The sequence below is a fragment of the Syngnathus typhle genome, linkage group LG10 (assembly GCF_033458585.1).
Source record: "Syngnathus typhle isolate RoL2023-S1 ecotype Sweden linkage group LG10, RoL_Styp_1.0, whole genome shotgun sequence".
Taxonomy (NCBI): Eukaryota; Metazoa; Chordata; class Actinopteri; order Syngnathiformes; family Syngnathidae; genus Syngnathus; species Syngnathus typhle.
The window spans coordinates 8,060,805-8,083,968 of record NC_083747.1 but is presented as its reverse complement, the minus strand read 5'-3'; the positions used below and the strand labels follow the sequence as shown (position 1 = coordinate 8,083,968).

Here is a 23,164-nt window from a genome sequence, read left to right as displayed (position 1 = left end):
GGGGATGCTGAAGCAATAAATCATCTGTGCTCTCAGGGTGGTGTCTGTCAGAGCTTTTAAATCATTGTTGATTGCTCAAGAGTGGAGTGAGTTAGGAAGTTTGAGAGTCGCACTCAGTCAACCTGCTTTAGGCTGCTAAATGTCGTTACTCTGCATGTAGCTCAGTTTTCTTGAGCAACAGAAATCTGGGCTCTATTTGTGGCAGCATATTTATAATAAGTAAACTAAGGCTGCACAAAGGCACAGGAGAGAAGCTGTTTTTGAAGTTTAAACAATTACAAAACCAAGACTGTGGCTGCCATGTGTCCTAAGAACCAGTTTTTTGTTAAGTAGCTTGTCGTTCTCCATTTGGACTGCATTAACTCTCGCTTTTGCCAATTTTTCTTTTCATCATCCATCCTTTATAACACTGCATCTTTGTGTTTGAGCCAGGGCTTTCCCAAACCTTAAGGCATTTGAAAACTAATCAAAATCATTGTTGATTTCCCTTTCTGTTTTATTTATTTATTTGTACAGAACTAAAGACAGTGTCCAGTAGAGATCCCTGAATGCAATTCCTTTTTTTAAGAAACCGTGAGTTTCTTTTGAGAATCAGTATTTCTAATTTTGATACCATACCCATAATAATCCCCCAAATATAGAAGTATTTTCCCATATGGGCAAATACAAATACATGTAATATTGCAATGTAGCAAAATGAGAAAATACCTTGTAATCAAAGTTAATTATAACAATTGAACCATAGGTTTTTAATCAACATCAAAACTCTGCTTATGGTTCCTGTGTTCAAGCTTGTATACTCATTTTTGTTGAGCTCCAAAGTATTTTCTTTCCAGTCTTGGCTTTGCTTCCTCTTGAAAAGTGCTCCACCTGACCCAATGCTATTGGAATGTCCAGATGCATAAATTGTACTGTCATTAAGATGTTTCTTTTCCTAAAGTATGTCACGTGCACCCAGCCTAACCCCTCCCCGCACCCTGCATATTATTACATATCCAATCCTTCCTGAACAGATGAGATGGTGTTACCCTGCGAAATGTCAACGTAAAGTACATATAATATGATGTTGTCCCTGATTTTCCTAAAAGATTTGTCATTAAACCCCAAGGAGTAAAACCACCCACCAGCATTACAGAGCGCAGGGAGCTTGTTAAAATGGCCCCTCTTGGCGCCCTGAGCTTTGGAGTATGCCATGTTTAAAGTACAGTCGACAGTCACACTGGAGCACTCAACATCTATTTCCAAGCTCCAAAGTCATGACCTTCTATTGCTACTTTGTTGTGGTTCACTTTAAGTGCATTGCAGGTTGCATTTGTTAGTGAAACAACGTTGAATGTATTAAATGGCTGCCTTTGATGCCTTTCTTTGCTTAGTGGCTGCCATGAATGCATACAGAGTGAGGTGACTTCACATTATAAATGTCTTCCACCCACTGTTTAGCACAAGAAAATGAAAGGTTGAATGAAAGTCTTTTTGGCATTTAGTAAAGTATTATTGTTATTATTTTTTGACCTATTTGAGTGTTTTCTACCTTGGGCACAAAAGAACAGAGGCCTGCTATCAGCTTTATGGTTCTGGTAAACAATGGCAAGTAGCGCAACAGGGTGGTGAACTTGTAAGGGCAGATTTAGTCAAGATACAGAAGTTAATTCTCATGCAGACGTCCTGCAAGCAAGTAGCTCAACTGTATTGTGCCGTCACAAAGATTTAGTAATATGATTTCCTATGATTTTATTGAGAATGTTGCTGTAGTCACTGAAGAACATGAGAAACCTCTGCCAAACATTAATTCAACAATAAATATTGAAAGGCAGCACGACATTCCAGACCACCTCCACTCAGTCTTGCATGTTATCATCGAAAGTGAATGTAATCTTCATGTTTTTGGATTGGAAAAAGTTATAACTAACCATACTGTATTTTTTTTTTTTTTTTAGCAGTTCTACTCAACCTTTACCTGTGTGCAGTTACCATAGGTTGTTGTCATTTCCAATCTAAAAACCTTTGACATTTTCATCATTCACATACTGGAGAAAATATGTATCGTAGCATTAAGCTATTACAATACAATTTATTATCCCTTTTTTGTTTTACTTCTTTCCCCCTTCCATGTTTGTTGCTTGTCCCCCTTGAACATAATCATTCAACCAATGAATCCACTCTCTTTCAAAAAAGTTGGACTTCACCATGGATATATGGCTTCTAAATAGACCCATGTGAAATAACATTCACCTACAGTATGTCACTTATGCTAAATTGACCGTATTCATTTGAGACCATATGGACTTTCCAACAAGTGAAAACCTCCAGAATTTCTTATTCCGTGATGGCTCAACCTGAATTGCAACCTACTTTTGATTCATCTGGAAACACTCAAGTTCATTTGTGCTATTCAGATGTAAACCGTCTGTTGTCATATTGGACTAGCAAGCCAACACTGTAAACGGGTGGCATTTGGATGATGTGACATTTGCTTCCGCTTATTAGCCTTGTTCTAGCCAAGCTGTTCTGAGTTACACTGACAGAAATTGGGGTCACACAGATGCGCACTGATATGATTGGCACCTGGGAGACTCATGGTTTCACACTTTGGGGATTATCCTCCATTTTCCAGAACGTTATGCCGAGAGACTGTGAGAAGCATGACATCATGATTGGCCAATGGATGTTGTGGGTTGCGTGTGTGTGTCATCGCACATTCACGTTCACGATCAACTCACAGTTCCAGAGAAAGATTACGCTGGGACGTGGAAACTGTGTTTCAGTGCAGCTATTATATAATGTAATCGAAAGTAATGGCTGGAAAGGGGGATTTCAGATGGGAGCAGGCATGTAGCTGCAGTGCATGTTTGTATTTGAAATTTATTGCCTTCTGTCAGTGAATAAATTGGCGTAACGCTTAAATCTACAGCCTTCAGAGCCATACGTTGTTAATACCTGCTCCCCTTGTCTGTGTGTAATCATAAAGGTGTATAACCAAGTCCAGAAATTCTGTGAGAAATCCAGTTCTAGTTGTTTTCATTCTAGTAAAATTTATATTAAATCATCGGTTTGTGAATGTGCTAATTGTGCACACTTTGATTCAAACTCCAGTTCAAGCAACTGTATTTTCTCATTGTCCCCCCTCTACCCCGCAATTGTGTTCCCCATTATCCCATATTCCACTTGTAAGCACATCTAAATATAGATCAAGAATTTGCTTAGGGGGCACTCTTTTGCTGTGGTGGTTATACAGACGATTGGGTATTTGCCATAATTGTAAATGCATGTGTACAGCCTAAGCTCATGAAGAGAGACGGGGGAGTAAAATGAGTGTTTTGCTTTTTCCCCCCAAAACTCATGCTCTTTCCCAGCTGCTGCACTTGGTTGTCCCTTCCAACAAAGGGTACTCATTAAGCAGACATTTAAACTGTGGTTGTTTTCTTCTCTTTACCTCCATAAAAGTCTTACCTTAGCAAAACATTCTTGGAAATTAGCCCATACTCTTCATTTTTGAGCAAAACCTTCCTTTTCTACAGAAATACAAGTGCACATGCACATCCTGTCTACAATCAGCCTTGGGGAAAAAAAAAGGGATCTGACAGGGCCTATCCTGTGAAAGCCGGGCCTAAAAGAACAGAACAGGCAGGCGTGCCGCGGCGTTTTATATGGCTCTTGTTCTTAGCCTTTGATGACACTGTTTAGTTTAGGAAATATCTAATAAGTCAAGTATTCTGTCTAATGTGCTGCCAGTGGGTTTACTATTTGCTCAGAGGTCTTGAAACACTATCTCTGCCACGCCAATAATATACATTTAAAATTCCCATGGAGTGGGCGGGAGGGAGCGATGTAGAGTGCAAGGGGGGCAGCTGAGCGTACAGGCTGTAATAGCAACCATGTGCAAGTTGATCAGATGAGGGTACAATTGGATGCTCTGCACCTTGCATTCATTGGAAGCACTCCTTTCCAAAATAATGGAATATGTAAAAATAGCAGTGGATAACTGAATACAAACACGTGTACTGATGTGATCTGAAAACACGGTGTGGTAGTTGGCCACTAACCTTTAGTTATGCAGGCCTTTATAATTATTCAAGATACACCAAAAACCTGAACTATTAACGGGAGTTTATATTTCATTTAGTTTTTTATTTCAATCATCAATTTAAGTAATACACAAATAATTGCTTGCTTGTCATTTTGGTTCTTTAAGAGCCATGTTTTGTCATTTAAACATGTCCATTTGTTCATTATCGTTCGGATCCCTGCAGTCTAGCCTCGAACCGTATCTTCTGGCTATGAAATCTTTTATAGCCAGTATGGTTGGAACTCTCAACATCTGGAGCCAAGCATACAATTTGGGTTGCTTTATGCCCGACACCACAGCCACTGCAAAAAACAATTGGATTTTACAAGAGTGAAGCCCTTCGTAAAAGATATCTTCAATATTTCAAAATTACTCAATGATGTTGGAGACCACAAAAAAGATCCCACAGCATGCCTTTAATGTTTCTGTGGCTATACGATGCTCTTTTTCGTTGGTCAATTGGTCCATGGTTTTAATCAAGTCAGCTATTTGGTTTATGCCTCGTAAAGGATCAGAACACAATAACGCTCGGCAAAGATGAAAATGCTTCCATCTTTGTTCTTCCTTTCATTTATGCCAACCATTTATGCCAGTTTTTTCAAGTGTTTTCGTGTTTGTATCTGTAAGGTTTTCTACACCTTGATGTCAATCATTGTCGTCTTTTCCTATGTTTTTTTTTTTTTTTTTTTAGCTGTCTGCGGATGTTAAAGTAACCATGATACATCCATCACCACACTATTGATCTTATCTAATCAGGCAATGGCATGTTGGTGTTCCAAGTGGTTGCAAATCCAATAATATAAGTGCAACACAAGCAGTAGTAACTTGAGAAACAAATGTGGCCTTTGTTTTCTTTGTGCTTGTGTGCAGATGCGCAAACATGAGCAGAAGCAGAGCAGTCGAGGCTCCTTGACAGGCATCGACTCCTCTTCTCGTCACAGTGGGAACGGGCAGGACAGTGGCTTCGGTAGCGACAGCGCTCGCATCCGAATTGTCCAGATTGAGCAGCAAAGTGGGACCAGTCACCACTGCATAGCCAGGCCCTCCCAGAAGTCCACCATTACCAAAAACCTCAACTTTATTCCATTCGACATCTTTCTTACTGCTAGTAGGCTGTCTGTCATGGCCTATGAATGTTCGAATCCCCCACAGGTCCCCACTTCGTTAGACAGCACACAGAATAGGAAAGAGCCCATTGAAAAGGTAAACACAACAACTGTGACTTGGAAGCTCCTTCTGGTGTCTGTGGTCATATCCCGTCTGTCTATATATGTGTGTGTGTGTGTGCGTGCGTGTGCGTGCGTGTGTGTGCGTTCGTGTGTGCGCATGTGTGTCACCCTTTGTGCCTGTGTTTAACATAAATTTTGTTATGCATTTGTTATGTAAGGAAATAATGAAACTTACTCAAATTAGGGCTCACATTTTTTTTCATTATTGATTAATCTGTTGATTATTTTATTGCTTAATGGGGTTAAAAATGTGTTTTAATTTTCAAATCATCATTGAAAAACATGACTTTTTTCAAATCGACTGTGTAGAGAATGCACGAGTAAATAATGATTGTTTCGTAACATGTAAGAAAATTGGCAAGAACTTTGCCATTGTTTTTCAAATTCAAAGCAAATGTTTTATTTTGATTCAACCCGAGAGTAATCAGTCCCATTTCATGGAGGACCACAGAAACTATTTAAATATATTTTGTAGAGAAGAAATTCCGACCATCTGGACAATCTTAAACTAAAACACAATCTAAACAATTCACCAATTAACAAATAATGGATTCATTCGATAATCATAATGCAGAAAGAATAGATATCAATGCTGCATGCCAGGATTGCAGTAAAATGATAACTGGGAATTTTATGCATATTAATAATGCCTGTATTTGTTGAATGGGGAAAATATTGAATCTGACACCACTAATGCACAGTAAGAAATTTGTTAAATTATGTGTGGGCCTGTGAAAATAGTCCCGGTATTTTCTTAATGTTTTGGTAAATTATCAAATAAATGTAGCAATCTGGTGACACCTTTTCAGGTCGGTAAGAGTGCTCTCAATCAGCCCGAGATTCTGCCTGAGTCACCTCCAGCCTCGACCTTGGCATCTCCAGACTCCGCTGCCCAGGTTACTCTGACAGACCTATCGGCTGAAGACATCCTCAACAGCAATGTCCCCCAGCCTGTCTCCCCGATGCTGAGAGGCAGTCTGCTCTCCCTAAACTCCCTGTCAACCCCCAGCCGCTCCTCAGCTCGCCAAGCGCTCGGGGTAACAGTTGTAAGGCAGCCCGGAAGAAGAGGGCCTGCTGACCAGGTGCTGGAACCGCTGCTCTACCTGCAGGTGATCCAACCTTCTGCCCTTCTCAGCTGCCACCATCGTAAGCAGAGAATGGAGTTCTCTGTGTTTGATGTAGCCTTAAAAGGAGTGGCTTCCGACTACAAGTGCCTAGGTATGAGAGAGCCAAACAACACTTGCAATGTTGCTTGGCATATAATGTTTTACCCCTAAAATAATTTGCTTTTGATGTTGTTCCTTGCTTTTTAATATTTCCATTCATGTCATCCTGTTCAGACCAAGGAAAGACTTTGCCAGAGACTTTGGATTACAATGTGTGCTGGCTCCAGACAGCAGCAGGCGAGGTGGACAGTGAAACAGGCATCCCTCCACCTCTGCTGTGCCTTCAGATTAAAGAATTCCTCAATGGACCTGGTAGGTTGCATTTACTTTTGATACGGCTTTTTTTTAAGAGATTAAATTTATGCTCCTTGGGATTTCATTGTGTGTACCCCGTGTTTGCTTTTCACAGGGCTCGGCCTGAAGCTAAATATTGAAACCCATGGGGTTTGTCTTACGTTTTATCCAAATTGATCTGTAATAAACAACTGTGTGAGTGGGCTTTTGAATGGATGAGTAAGTGGAACTTCCTCATCCCTTTTGGGACTTCATCAATCCATGAACAGTATGTGTAGGCGCAGGAAATCCTTCATAGTTTAGCTCCCTGATCCCAGTAGACCGCCCGGACTGTAGTTGTTATTGATGAATTTTGCCCCCTCAGCCACACACATCCCTTCCTGCTGTCCACGGAAAGCCCTCAGCATATCCGTCCAACAAGGATCGTTCAGAGCCACACAATGCTGCTCTGTACACCACAGAAAATACACAATGCAGCCACACACAGATTTCCAGCTACCCATCTGCTTCTTTCAGAGGACACCAGAAGTAAAAAAAAAAAAAGAGTGAACCTTGACCTTCAATGTCAAAGTCATAATTTTAGCCTCAGAATTCTTTATCTTTGTTTTACTTTAGTGTACATCACTAAACATAGTAACGTGTAATAGTTCTGGAGTTATACCGCCGAGTCTCCTACTGGGCAGGCTACGCTGCAAATCCTCTGGATTCTTGTGTAATCTGTTGATCTCACAAATCCAACACTTTTACAACCTAATGTGATTTGGACAGACAAGAGGGAGGAAGGTAAAAATGTACCGTAAATCTGGAGGCGCTGGAGGCAACAAAAGCAGGTCAAGATAAAGTGAAGACTGTTTTATTAAAAACTCTCCTTGTTTTTGTTTGTTCAGAAATTCTAAATATGTGAATAACTTGCGGTGGCCACAGCAAATCACCATAGAGTGTGTTTGTGTGAGAGATGAATTATAAATTCGGTTTATCAAATTAAATGATTGTTAGAAAACTATAAAAAGCAGTGGCTCACAACAGGTATTCAAGTTTGATACAAATAATAGTTCAGCCATTAAATTACTAATTGACAGAGCAAACCAGCAGCAGTCCATTTTATATAGGCTCCATCCTATTCCAGTTGACAGTCAGATACGAGGCTTATCAACTCCCGGCGGATGCTCAAATAGAAACAGACACTTGTTTAAGAGAACCCTTGGGGGGGGGGGGGGGAATCACACAGTAAACACCAGTAATGAAATTGTCCCACCCGAATGCTTACTTAAATCTAAAGATGACTTGATGAATTACTAGTGTACAGTATTGTCTCAGTCGTGGAAGTAAAGGGAAGAGGCCATCATAAACAAGCTTAGTGTGAGGTTGCCCCTGCCTCCCACACACATCACAGGTCAACGTAGGTTGCAAAGATCTGGAATTGACTACACATGCTACTGGTTTCCCTTCACCTAGGGCACCCCTGAAAGTTGCACACTTCTTCCTACACTTTTATTTATTTATTTATTTATTTATTGTTATTTATTTGGGCCGTCATTATTGGGGACAATCGGCTCCTAATGAAGATGAAGCAAATTTGCTTGTGCTTTGTGTACAAAGAACACGGGACCTACTATCTAACATTGAAGGAGGCATATTCATGTTATTGGGCCGCTTTGCTAAATAAAATTAAAAAAAAATAGCATGCTTGATTTGCATGAGTTAATTTTTATTTTTTATTACTAATGCCTTTCAGATGTGTTTTCAAACGGAAAGATAACTGCAATTTTGTCCATGTGTAACAACCAAGTAGAAAGAAGTCGAAAGAGTGATGTATGCCGAAATTGTCTTCTGGATTCTTTCTAACCATCCACAATTTAATTGGTTTCTTGTGTAAGCCCCCCTAATGTTTTTTTCCCCAGGGTGTGCACTGCAGGTGTATCATCTGCTTTGACACTGCTTCAGATTTGTGATTTATTTAAATGAGATGTCATCGGGGCACATACCAGTTTGAGGCTATTTTTTGCTGTATGTTTGAAGCAATCTGCTTGCAATTTGAGCTTGCCTTTCTTTCAAATGACCCATCCAACCTACCCTCTCAAGGTCTTGCTTCATGTTCAACTGGATGGTGTGTCAGCAGAGCCATCACAAACTGCAATTAACATAACTAATAGACAATTTGGATTTTTAACTCCCCAATGTTTATCTGCGATTGCCTTAAAGTAGGTCAGGGTTTTTTTTCCCCCTCGCTCTTTAGTCATTGACAGAGTGGCACACCCTCAAACATTGTCTTTTCTGCCTTGTGTCATATTCCCTAAACAGTTCCAGTCTCATAGCAGGTCATTCGGCAAGTCCAAAGATGTAACTGCTACCACTTGGAAACGAGAGATCAGCCTTCTCTCCAATGAGAGGCAGGAGGTGATAGATTAGCTAGAACAAATTGGAACCATTACTCTTCTACGTCCCTGGTTCCCGTCAAAGTACGGCTTTTAAGAATTTCTGTCAGTTACTGTATACAAGCTTGTGCACCTCCGAACCATCTAGAACCGTTCTAATTTGGTTCAGATGGCATCCTAGGCATGCATCACTGGCCTTATATATGCATGAGGCTCTTTTGTGACTTTGGGATTCTACAGATACCCTTTAAGCATTTTTGGTCACACAAACACATCCTTGCACAAACATCCTCTACCCATACAGGAAGCGTGTAATTGGACACATCGCCACCTGTGTCTGACACAGCTGCTCCGCTGTCAAAAGTCAAGCAGAAAATGTCAGCCCGAGACTCAAAGGGGTGCGGAGATGAAAACAAACTTTGTGGTTGTTGCGCACACACGCAGCAGGTTCAAAGGGACAATGTTCCGCTTGACCTTGCCAAAAATGCAAGGTAACCTGCTTAATAAGCACATTTTATCCGAGCACCACTGCCGTTGTGCATAAACGTAGATGTGTATGCACCGTTGTCACAGTTTTAGTAGTGCTAATCAAAGCTGACATCAGAGAGGGCCTGTGTATGATTCCTCCCAGCCTGTTCATATTAAGAACTGTTTTTTTTAACAACCAGCAGTAATTTGTGTTCTACAGAACTGATGCCCGCTCCTTTTTTAGGCTTTCTACCCATAGCAACCACTCAAATACCTGCACTATTGAGGGCTCTTTCATATAAGCCACACATTTATAGGCTGCATTTATTCATCCATTTTGTAACATGGATTATTTATACAGAAAGGTGCCACACAGAAAAACTTTTAATGAATTCTTCAGAGCACCCGTCTCTATTACCTGCCCAACACTCACGCTTTGAGAAAAAAAAAAAATCCCTCTCTTTATATAATTATACAGTCCAATAGATATGCACATTTAAGAGGTAGGCCGGTTACGGATCTGTGTGAAGTCAGCAAGTCGACATACTATGAGTGAGATCTGACCAACAGCAGCTCCTGTGTGTGTTCATTGTGTTTTACTCTTTTATCAATGTTTGACACACAACTGTAAAGTTCAAGGGCATTACAGGAAACACTATAATGTACTATAAAAAAAAACAACAACAAAACAATCCCAAAATTGTGATAGCATAACAGAAATACACAATTATATAGCGGAGAAACACTTGTGTACTGGTATGGCAGAGAACACAGAGCCAGGCACAGTCCATGATGAGAGCCAACTTTATGTGATTGCAGCCTGGGTGGGGTTGATTAGGCTGGGGCCTGGTGGAAAAGTAAAAGATCTGGTTGACCACAAGAGGACAGAAGCAAGATGAGCTACATGAAATGTGAAAAAAAAAAAACAGGATGAGGGGGTGCACAGTAACTTGCTGGTACGCTGAATGAACAGCTGCAATGCATGCTTTTTTTATTCCATCTCGGGAAAATTTCCTAGTGTAAGTCAGGTGGAAATGATAAGCTACATTGCACAGCAAATTGCACCTATCTGACCTCCAGTTGCATCCTTCCTTTTGACCATCTGCCTCACTTCCACTGGATTAAACAAAAGAATCCAAGTTACAGTGGCTGGGTCTGTGTTTGGATGTGTTTCTGCTTGCTTGCGTACATTGGCTCTTTTGTCAATGCTCCTACTCATGTCATCTCGTTCTTGTACCTGGGAACAAGACATACGAAAGGTCTAAACCTCCTTAAAAGCACTAGTGAGGATACCATGAAAAGCAGCTGGACTTGTTTTGAGCTGCTTCCCTCTCCCATCGTCATGACCAAGTGGAAAAATGGGATAATGGAAGTGGTGTAACACGGCATGGAGTTAATTCATGTGTCTCTGTAAATTCCAGTCAAGTGTTTGAAGACTGCAGCGCACAAAGGCACAAGCAAAAGACGCCTTGAATTTATGTCTTTCATAAAGGAAAGATTCCCTTTCATGCTCTTCCACATTCATTTATGTTTTGTATATGTTTGATTATAAGAACAGGAGAGTGAGACTGAGACCATCTGTTCTCAAACACATTTTTGCAAGCAAAGCTGAACGTTTAGAGAGAAGGACTTGAAGTTTGATTTATGAGACGCGATAAAATGCAGCGTCTCGTGGGTTTGGTAGCAGCACGTTTTGCTCAGTGGAACACTGATGAAGCCTGTCCCCTTTTTTATGGAACCAAATGAAATTTGTTCTGTTGGATTTTCAAATCACTAGCAGGGACCGTACCCAACTCACTATTTATTCAGGTTGCGTCCTGGGTCAACACTAACATTAAGAAGACTTGTTTTAGCATTTGCACACACTAAATAGCCCATCACTAAATTGCCTATCATAAAATGAATAGACTAGAAAATTGCAATTTCACATTCACTGATGCAAAACCACAGAAGTCGGAACACCCACAAAGCCCTAAGACCAGTGTGTGTATGTGTGTGTAAGCATGATGACAATGCATTTGTCACTTCCTCACTGAAAGCATTGCTCCTTTTAGCAGCCTTGATATCGTCCTAACTCACCATGTCATAAATATTAGACAGTCAAGCACATTGTCTGGTTTTTAAAATATTGCCCTAAATCCATTCCAGGGAACTTGTGGTAAAATGTTGATAGTACAGTGTGTTTTCATCTTTTTTTATCCCTCTAATTCCATCTGTCTGCTTCCCTTCACAGCCGAACTGAATTTACAGTTCTCCCGCCCCTTGAAAATCAACCCAACACTAGTCAAACTGGAGCAGACCAAAGCCTACCTGAAAAAAATATTGCCAAACCACACATGGAGCACCCTCACCTCTCATTCATCACCTGCCAAGATGCCAACCAGGGCCTTTTCCCCACCCTATCCAAGTCAAGGCCCGAGTAAAGCAAGCAGCATTGAGGCCTTGGCTTTGTCCTTTCACAAGGTCTCGCTCCACACTACACAGATTGTGGTTGTCCTGGAAACGGAGGCCCATCCGATGAGGCCCAGCGTGACTGTGTCTGTGTCATCACTGATGGGAAATCTCAACTTAAAGACAGGCCCAAGTATTGAGGGTGAGTAAAACTAATTTGTTTTGGTGCACATGGAAATAACGTTAAGATAAAAGATCACATTTTACAGATGAGTTCAAAACCTCTTGTTTAAATGTGTTCATCGCTTCAGAGAAATTAATGCATTCTCGGTTGTACAAAAATGAAAAGTAGTCGACAATAGCTATACAATTCCTTCACTCGAGACAAAGTCTCATCAAATTACATGCCTCAAGGTTAGAATGATCCAAAGGCAGCATTTTTGGACAGTTTGTGTACTAGGGGGTTACTTGCTTCTTTCCTTTGGTTTAGGAAAAACTCTTCTTTCCTGTCTGACTACGATGCAGGCAGCTTCATGGCTGCGGATGGCTAGCCACCTTGGTGGAATAGTAGTTTCTCTAAAAATCACTTTTCATCATTGCCTCCATGGCAACAAATAAGCTACAATTCTGACAGCGGTAATCATAGTTACAAAACATTGAACGATTTGCTTGGTGCTACAGTACACTTTTTCACTGTAGCTTTGCTGGAATGACATGTCCAAGGTTTCTGCTCAATGGGTGCTATGACTTTGAACACATAATCAGCACACCAGATGATGCAAAAGCAGCACTTTGTGAAGCTTTCTTAAACGTTAACCCAAGATGAATGTTGAACAGCAGTTCATGTAGCGGAAACATCCATCTTCTACCCCACCGAAGAAAGTCGAGATGGTTTAATCAGCAGGGAATGTGATGGCCTCCGTCTTCTGGGATACAAATTGTTACATTAATTACCTTCAGAAAGGCTATACTATCAATAAAGGTCACTATACCAACTTGCTGAGGCAGCTGTGGAAGGTAATGAAGTCAAAACAGCTTGTAAAACTGACAAAAAAGGTTCTGTTTTCCCAGGAAAATGCTCCCGCACCCAAGTCTGTTGCAATCGGTCCATAGTCTCCTGATTCGGCACACTCTTTTTTTCTCATCGGCTGGGAAGATAAAGTCATATCTGCTTTTGAGGGGTCAGGATGAGAATTATTCCATGAGAATCTAACACTGCTGGAAGGAGTGACTGGACCTCAAGGGACAGTATGTTGAGAAATAAAACACATTTGGCCATGTTTGCAAAGTTTGACCATTTCATCACTGTCAGACTACTAAATTTTTAGCATCACTGTCAGACTACAAATTTATTCGCAGCCCCCTTCCCCCCCTCCCTCTCTTGTGCTTGCAACTGTGAAACAATGCTGTTGTCGACAAAACAAAACCAAATCATGCCTTCAAAGAGGGTCTTGTGGGGGCTTTTCACAGCCTTCTTGATCAGTATTCTTCTTGTTCATCAGCTTTGAAGTAATGTCACTGCCATGTTTTATCCTCACGCAAAAGAATGTCCTTGTGGCATTCCGTTGTGTGCATTTAAATGTCATTTCTCACTTCTGTGCTTAACCACATCTGCAGTCATAGCAGCTTGTGCATGCATTGCTAATTATAACAGAAGAACCAGAGACGGTGGCTCTTTCCCATGGAGTTCGAAGTTTCTTTTCTAAGTGGCTTGTTTGTACAGACTACATCGCTGTGGAACCTCTCACGACGGTTGCTGAGGGACAAAGACAAAATTGAAGCAGGGCTACATAAGTGCCTACATCTGTTTTACAGATGCTGATATAGGATTACATTATACTTTGATATGTGTGGGTCAATGTCTAATTAAAACCTCCAACAACTTGCATTTTGTTTACTTTAGTATACTTAACTGCACAATGACACAATACTACATGCTGCCCCAATTTTCATCAGCTTTTTCCATCTCAGATGTGTTGACGTTGACAAAAATGCACAATGGAACCTCTTAAGGGTGAAGACAAGTTGTTACCGGATGCTAGTTTGTCTCAGATTTGGTCAGATCTTTAGATAGGGAGACAAAAATTCCATCGTGCCTTATGTAGTTTTGCGTAATAAAGAAAAGTGTTTCCCTCTGTTTTTATTTAAAAAGGTAGAAGCAAAAATAAGGACTGGTGGACATTTATAAGGGAAAGAAAGCACATGTTCAAAGTTAATCATTGGATGGTTATTGTTTTCCATACAAGTTTCACTGTATTGGTAAAAACATGCCGTCATTGAATTACAAATTGACAGGAGATACGGTACAAATATTTAGTTTGGACCAAAGTTGTTTTACTGATATTAATGCAATTTGTCTCCAAACTGGTTGTTGATATGTCCCAGCAAGATTATGTAGACATGCACATCTGTTCTGAGCGGCACTGCCATAAATATAACACTGTCGCAATATGCTGCAAAACTTTTATTTGCATCCTCGTAATTCCTATTTGAGCACTTGGTGAAAACCTGTGTGGTTTCTTTTTGTCTAGCTCATTATGGTTGCTAATATTTTTTCTCTTGGCCCCATCATTGAAAGAATGTTGAAAAGTTCACGTGGGGTGAAAGTTGTCGATGTTGCCAGTGGAATACCAGAAAGTCAGTGTATGCTTGTGTGTGGGAAAGAGTATTTTGAAAGCAGATGTCCAAAACTTTGCTGTTGAGTGACTTGTTTGCCTCACCTTTTTTTTTTACTCACTGGAGAATTCTAGGACTCTTCTACAGGTCTGTCATATCCCAAATTGCCCATGTTCCCCCAAAATACCTTCTCACAGTGTTTCCAGATTTGTTGCCATCATAAGAAGGCAGATGTCTTCAATTATAACAACTGATTGTTTGTTAGGATAGATCTCTTTCACAACGTTACATTTTTTTCTTTTTAACTTAGCCGAATCACCTCCATCACTCACCACTCCGGACTCTTCTGTCCAGTCCTTACCTCTGAAAAAAGATACCTTGGAAATTTACTCAGATGGAAGTTAGGATTTCATCTGGAGTAGCCTCAATCAGTCAGTTGAAATGACTCCCACGGGACTGGCTGTATATATGTGAGATGTTAGACAGGAGAATGCAATAAGACTACCGGTACAATATCTGCCACTACCGCTGCTACTCGTGTTGCTCTCCCAGCCCTGAGTAGATGATAGTTGATATTGATGAACCATGGCAGAACTGACCAGAAAGTCAGTGTGCTTGGAAGGAGACATGAGGTCAGGGGAAAGAAAGAGGGAAGGAAAATAGCTTCAAAGGAAGCATTGTAGAAGATTGATGAAACATTGAGGAAAAACAAAATAGATGAAACAGAATGAGGATACAGGCAAAATTAATCAATGCGCAAAGAGCAGATGTTGTGGAGGGGAGTCAAGATTCACTGGAAAAAGACGTCAGTGAACAAGAGAATGGCAAAAAGGGAAAGAATGAGATATGATAGAGGGCATAAAGTAGGCGAGAAAGCGGGCAAAACGGCAGTCTCCCCTGAATGTGTCATTGCACTCAACCCATCCCGGCCGCCTTGTCTTCATGAGACTTGAGCTGCTCTAACATCTGGGGGTCTGTACCTGGTCAGAGCAGCCATGCTCTGCCAAGGAACAAGATGGAGAGAGGGGGGATTAGGTTGACAGTGAGGTGTGTTACCAGATCCTGTGTTAATGAAAAGCAAGTGGGAGCCCCACATCCCTCCCTCCCTCCCTCCGTCCACGGCTCACCACTCCCCAAGGTAGAGGGGCATTCATAGTTCATTGGAAGAAAGGAGGGAGGTAGGCAAAAATAGAGAGAACAGATGTCCAAAGGTCCGTGAAATAGGACCTTCCCTAATCTCTCAACTCTCCGTCAGACTGCCCAAAGAGTGCCCCCGACTTCCTACGAACACACACGCCTACTTTTTCATGTGCGTGTGTAGTCTGACATGCCAAGCTTTCACCTCGGTCTAGTGCCTCTGTGGACCCCTCCCAACAGCCGTGACACCCTGCCACCCTTAGCCCTCCTCCCAACCTTACCACCCCACTACTAGAGTAATTTGCTCTTGCACACTTGTAACGAAAAACGTCTGCAACAATGTGGAAGTGACCCAATATTTATTTAGTTTTAATCAGTTTAATACTAATTCTTGGCTAATCTTTGAATGGTGATCAAATCTGTTGGTTTTCTCACGAAAAAAATGCAACACAGTTCCAAGTTGTATTCTGTTATTCTACTTCAACTATCTTTATTGTATTCATTACTCATTATTTGTTCCCACAAAACAGACTTGTCAGTTTCCTCTTGCCACTCACAGGTGGAAAAGGCCAAAGAAACAGACATGATGATGAATTGTTACTTTTTTCCTCATGTGAGGACTTAGATATTTGCCTTGTCGGAGATGCGCTACTCATAAACGTTTATGTCCTCAGTACTTATAGTATCATGATTGGGACATAAAAATTAAATATACCCGTAGTTGTAGCAATAAACTATTTATTTAAATGTTTACTAATATATTGCTATTTTAAAACAGTTTTTTTAAAGATGTAAATTTGGAAAATGAACAAAAATATCTACAGCATTATCTTTCTGCCGCACTTTATGAACATGTGCACATAAAATGTTAGTGCTTCCCCACACTGCAGAATCTAACATGCCACGATTAAGTAGGGAAATGTGAACACAGCTATTACTATTCATCAACTTTTTTTTCTGCTTCGCTTACATGCAATTTCGCTATAAAAAAAGTTTTCCCTTTCTCTTGTGTGCGATATGGGAGGTTCTTGGTGATAAAAGACAAGAATTTTGAATCTGCACTCTTTGTTCCGCTTACCATTCCAGAACTTTGACAACAAATGAAAACATGTTTCCTAAAATTTCCCAAGCATTACTCGCCTTTTCTTCTGGATAATGAATTGGCTTGGCACATGTGTTACAGACCAACATTTATCACGTAGGGAACGTCTAATGACTTAGATGACATACAACACTTGTACTCGGGCTGTGATGTCCGCCCCTATGGAACCAGTTTCCCCTATAGTGGTCTAGTGGTAAGTGGAAAGTGTATTCCTGTGGTGAGTGACAATATATTATTTCTATTACTCTAAGCATCCCAGCTAGTCTACTGAGGGCTCTGCTACTTAGGTAATGACTCCTTTAGGTTTCATCTAATTGATACCAGTTCACCCTGAAGTATAAATCAGCCAGCCAGTGGTCAGATAAGGGCTGCCAGAAAGAAACCGAGACAGTAAATCAGCCTCGATCCTATCTAATCTTACCCAAGTGTTTGCCAGAGATGTATTTTACTTTACAAAAACTTCCATACACACCACCCACTTAGTTGCTGGAATGACATGTTATATGTTAGTCTGCAGAGAAAGGCTGGTGTGCACTGCATTAATGGCAGGTCTGTCGAATATTATACAGGTGAAGGTTAGCATATGCACGTCTCTGATTGAATGTTCTCAGCCTTTTGACATTGTTCCAGTTCTTTACATCAGTCAGCCATGCGTGCACCAAGCTTCCTGGAATATGCTCTCCTCATCTGATCATATACAGGGCCAATATATGTCGAGTTCTTATTTGCTGATTTACTGAAGTTGACAGTTACACACATATATGGTAAGGTATGAACCTAACGTATATGCCCACAAGTTAGTGAAAGTCCAAAAATGATTTACTAAAAGCCTATAATTTGGAATCCAATCACAATGAGTGAATGCGTGTACGGTACATGTTTATATACAAGTATGATTTTGCCATGTTACCTTATAAGGCTTTCAAACTGTGAATGCTATCACAGCATCAAATGCCCCCCGAAACAACAGCTGTAGGAGTTCCCCCGTGTGTGGTTGTTGGACTCTGCGTGTGCATACTGTACATGTCCATGCCTAATAAAGTTCTCCCGGTTGGTCATGTGTGAACCTCTTATTTTTATCTCCAACGTGACCAGCAGGTGTGCTTATTTCCACTCAGCTCTGCTTAAGCATAGTTTCGCAACGTCTACACTGGCTTTTGTCGCTTCCTCATTGTGTTTAGCTTTCTGGTGCAATCCGGCCCTTAGAATGAATCTGACAGTAAAACAATATTGGAGTGACACCGCAGTATTAAAAATGATAGGTCATGAAGAGATTTTCAACGGTTTGTGAACCAAAATGGCAGACGCGGTCAAGGTCAAAGGTTCACATTCCCAAGATGGCTGAGGTAGTTAAAGTCAAAGGTCAACATTCTGCTGTGCACAAATTTCAGTCCATCTTTTTCAGGATTATTTTTCTATGTCAAAGCTAGAACCTCCCCCTTATGCAGAGTTTACAATCTCTGCATTTACCAAAATCTTCCATTTTTATCAACATGCTCCCCATAAAAAGAAAAAAGAAGTTGGCGAAATATTACATGCATTAGGATCTCTTCCTGTTGAGTTTCTGTGTCATTTGTTCTGTAAACGCAACAAATTGTATTTGATTACCTCGACAGAACACTGCCGACACCTGGTTCATGCTCCTGTATTCCCAAGTAGTTTTATTGCGGGTTTCTGTTATGCCGCTTAATGTCTTTAGCTGTCTGCTGACTCATCTCCCGGGGCCCAAAATACAATTACAGAGGAGGTTACGACAAGAGTCTGACTTGACGGAAAAATGGCATGTGATTCCCCCGCCACCCCAACCCCAGTAAATCATTCCAAATTAAGCTAATTATTGTGAGCTGCTGCTGTTGGTGCTTCTGGTTCAAACTGCAGCATCGTGAGGTCAACTAGGCTATAAATGTTGATGAGAGTGTTACAGTAATTCCCCATTGTACTGTTTTTAAACACTTGTGTGTGATATAAAGAGCATGTAGTGTGGTTTTGGGCTCACTAGTTTATACGTTCTGTAGTTTAACTATGGATTAGCATGTGTCTGTATTTGTGTCTCCCACTCAGAATCACTATTCAACATCTAAACAACCCTGCTCGGGGGTTTCCTGGAGCTGTCAAATAAATCCTCACCATGAAAATAATCCTGTTTAATAAATAACAACTCTCACAACACAACACCAGGAGACATCAGCAGGTAAACTGCCAACATGTATCAAGAGCATCTCTCCTGGAGAAATGACTCATCCCTGTGTAATCTTTCAAAATGATTTATACAAGAAAATCCCTCTTTCATTGGAACAGTGCTGCTGCGGTGTAACCACCAAATTTTGAATGAGACCCATCTTAGTCAGTTTTCTAATTCTGGAAGGATATGTGTCACATAGGTCGCTCACAATCTCCACCCTCTGTCGTTAGTTAATCAGCTCCTGTTCCACTCCCACTTTCCAGTTCTCCTTAAAAGTCCACCTATCCTACATCACCCAGACGAGCCCACTGGAATTTCTGCAAACAGCTGTGGCTTGAATGTGAAATGTTTTGCATTATTATTGATTGGATACAGGAATTGGCAAATGAATCCTGTGCCAAGTATGTAGTCCACTGGATATCATTTTCCAAATGGAACACTGGCAACAACCTTACCTGTATGCAGCTGCATTTTTTTGTTTGAGGCTGATGGATAGAATTCCCCCACTCTCTTTGTCCAAGTCAATAAAAAAACAAAAATGTAATGACGTTTATACTGTATCGGTTACATTTAACTGTAGCTAAGCTAAATTAGTCATAGCTGTTGAAAAGTGAAATGTTGTGTGTTACACACTAGCTAGGTTGCAGAAGTCATATTCATATGTGTTTGGAAAATAAGAAAGAAAAAAAAACACAAGAAATTCACCTGACAAAAAAAATCCAGTTGCTTCAATTCTACCTTTGTAGATTGCTATGACCTGGATGAAAAGAAAAGCACAATTTATACCTAGCACGTTTTTTCTGACACTTCAATCAAGCTGCAAGGCTAAAAATAATATAGATATAATATATTTTTAATCATCCCCTTTGACATCTGTGTAAGATAATGCGGATTCTAGTTGTATGTGCACGCTCTATTTTTGCTTCCCAGGACTCCGAGCCAAGCTCAGTGGGACCATTACTGCCGTCAAAAAGGCAAAGGGCCACTTCACAGGGCATTATTAGTCATTCTGGTTTGAGGTTTCCAAATGGGCTGCTGCTCTTGCTGTTGCCGTTGCTGTGACTGACCAGCTCAGCCCTGCCATGTTAACAACTACTAGATGGGGTTGGAGTCTGCTGATTTATGAAGACTTAGAGGCCAACTTCTGGACAGCCTGTGACCACAGTTAATGACCCATCTACGATTAAATGGAAAGGACAGAGAGTGCTGTCTTATTGTGGTGGCTTTTGCGATGTTTGCTTCTTTCAGGATGAGTGGGTGTTTGGCTTCATCATCCAGATTTCACCACAGGGTCTTTTTTCTTCAGTCTCACTGTCTTTGTTCAAACATGTTGGCCAAGCCGACGTGAGATGATGGGACACATACTGGGTTTGTCAAATTCATGAAGTTTATTCAATAAATTTAGTGTAGTCCACTTGTTAGTGTAAAGTGCATTCCTTGTTCTTCTATCATTCGTAATACTCTAATGAGCATACTCTGGAGCAGAGGCAGAGAATATTTCCAATTCTATATTTTTCATCACTTTTCTCCTTTTTTCAGTTATCGGTGGTGTTCTTTCTGTGTTGACACTTGTATGATGTCATGCACAAGTTTTTTTTAGGACAGTTCTTGGCAGGAATGATTGAGTTGCAAGCTGTTCAACCTTATTTGGATTTGTATGTTTCAAGGTAGTTATTAAATCAACAAACCTTGATTCAGTTTGATTGCCTTTTCCTGTATTTCATCTAATTCATAAGGTAATGTAATATGTCTGTGGATACTGTTTGCTATGTATGAGTGCTCTAACATTTTCCATCGTCCTTGTCCAATGTTTCTAAACGGTTGTGTAACCTTTCATCATTTCTTGTCACTTTTCCTGTTCTCCCAGATGCGGTACAATCTGCTTCTGTGCAGCTGCAGCTACAAGATGTGCTGATGAGAACAGGGCTGAAGGATAGAAGCCATCTCCTACTGGGGCCATTTTCTTGCAGCGGCTCACTGGAGGCAAGGTGGTGTCGGCACAGTGGTAGCCCTGGACCTGAAACCGGTCCCCCCAAACTGCTGCTGGATTTGAAAGGAGGCTTGCTGCAGGTCTAAATACCCTTTATATGTCATAGTTGCAGAACATTTCTCTCAGGAATATTCAGGGCTGAATACTTTTTTCAATTGTTAGATGCAATTGAAATTCCTTTTTACTTTGTTCTTTTTGGTTTCACTTCAATAGTGTATATATATATATATATGCTGATTATTCTGTTTATTCTGCTTTTCCTCTTGGATTCAGCATTAACAGGTTAAGTTGTAGTACAGTGTGTGTGTGTGACTTCAGGTCTCATCTGCCATTTAAGTCGTGGAAAATGATTTGGCTATTTCTAGGCCGGGTTATATTTTATATGTGGCTTTTTGCTCAAAGTAACATAATGCCCCAGCTGAGAAATCCCCTTTCCAATGTGACGAACTGTTTGCATTATTACTAATGTATTGTTCCACATCACTACTTCTGAGTGACCCCGCTCTTTATCTTTTTCAGTGGTTGCTCGTAGTACGTATGTTTCCTTTTGAAAATATTGGTGTTTGTGGTGTTTTAATCAAGTGCTGCACAAAAACCACTGGAATTCCTTCCGATTTCTTCATCTGATTTTCTCTCTCGCCAAATGCCTGAAAGAAACTCCCTGAATTTTCCTGTTTTCAGAGTTTAGTCATAAATCTGTATGCACACATTAGTTGGTAGTGGGCACACAGCGCTGTGTGAAAATCTTTTGCCTCAAAGATTCCTGGTCCTTTGTCCAAACCCCAGCAGGACCACATTGGTGGTGTGTGGGAATGGGGACATCGTGTAAGGAACATGCTAGGTTGTGTCATTGCTGATGCACTGTAAAATGGTGACTCATGTGAATGCCTCATCATGTTTTGGAGGAAAAATAATGACCAACATCTGCATTTACGGTGCCCTCCTGAATTATTGGCACCCCTGGATAAATGTGTCCTTCAGCTTCTAAATTGTAGTGTCAAATATTTATAATTGACTAGGGTCAATTATGCTCTGGAGCAGGTTTTCCAAATGCACTGTGCTGCCTGATCTTTCAATGAATTACTCTTATAGCTTTATTAGTTTGGTAAATCCCTCCATTTTCTCCACCCACCTAAAATCTAGCCACTCTACTTTTGCTCAACAGGTTTTCTGGGGACAAGAGCATCTTACCTGTCTGAAGCTGGTGGCGGAGCATCTACAAGCATATCACGCCACTCAGAAAGAGGACTTGCTGGAAAACTGCCCGAAAGCCAAGACCTTCCAGACCCAGCCACCACCCTCCCCAGGTTCCTCCTGTTCTCGCTCAGAACACAGCTCTGATGATCTGCGAACAGGGCACTTTCAGTACATCCAGGACTCAGGTGAATATTAATAGTACTTGTATCTTGACTGGCAAAATTTGGGTGACACATTGGTTATCTGATGGCAGTGTCCACCAGAGATTTTTTTTGTATGAAAAGGAGTTTGAGCAGACTTATCTGCCTTGTTCTACTTAAAGTAACATGCTATTTATTCACTTTCTTGGTGCTTTGTGTGTGCTGCTCTCAACATGCACACATAGGAACATACAAAGATACAAAGAGCATGAGACTACTCCTTGGCCGTGGACTAGTCATCCACTTTGTCAAACGTGGTTAATCTTTGTTTTTTGGTCTGTTTTACATCTTTGACGAACATATATTGCTAGCACAAGGAACCAGGGAACAATCTGTTTGCAACATGTTGTCAACTGGCAGAGGAAAGCAGTCCCTTAAATACAGAGAAGTGCAAGTACACCCCCAAGGGCTGACAAAGGGACGGGAAGAACTCAGGGAGAACTGAAAGATAGAGAGAGAAAGAAAACCAAAAGGGTCTCTGCTAATGCGACTGAAAGTAGAACCATGAAAGTGTCTGTTTTTGCTTTTGTTTCGTCGTCTGTTTGCAGGAGAGTAATATGCTGGCCTCTTAACATGAAAGAAGCATTTGCCCACAGACAGATTTTGCTACCCCCTGAAATGTGTTCTCAACAAAGAATATCAGTTTTGTACCCCCTAAGGACAAAATAATTATTCCCCACAAATAAAAATTTTTCCAAAGCACTTGGATCCGAAACAGCAGCCACAGTTTTAGTCAAACAGCACTCAGATG

The 23,164-nt window shown here is 40.8% G+C and overlaps 1 protein-coding gene across 4 annotated transcripts in view; it reads left to right on the top strand.

Moving 5' to 3' along the window:
- LOC133160591 (intermembrane lipid transfer protein VPS13B-like) overlaps positions 1–23,164 on the top strand; it is a 209,555-nt gene that overhangs the window by 138,115 nt on the left and 48,276 nt on the right. For 2 of the 4 annotated variants that reach the window (XM_061288378.1, XM_061288379.1), the window contains exons 35-40: positions 4,937–5,269; positions 6,105–6,513; positions 6,636–6,773; positions 11,832–12,191; positions 20,894–21,096; positions 22,182–22,398. In XM_061288378.1, coding sequence (XP_061144362.1) covers positions 4,937–5,269; positions 6,105–6,513; positions 6,636–6,773; positions 11,832–12,191; positions 20,894–21,096; positions 22,182–22,398 — 1,660 coding nt within the window. Of the gene's footprint in view, positions 1–4,936; positions 5,270–6,104; positions 6,514–6,635; positions 6,774–11,831; positions 12,192–13,060; positions 13,332–18,905; positions 19,036–20,893; positions 21,097–22,181; positions 22,399–23,164 lie in introns of those variants that run through there. The other 2 variants (XR_009715930.1, XM_061288380.1) reach the window with 2 other exon arrangements.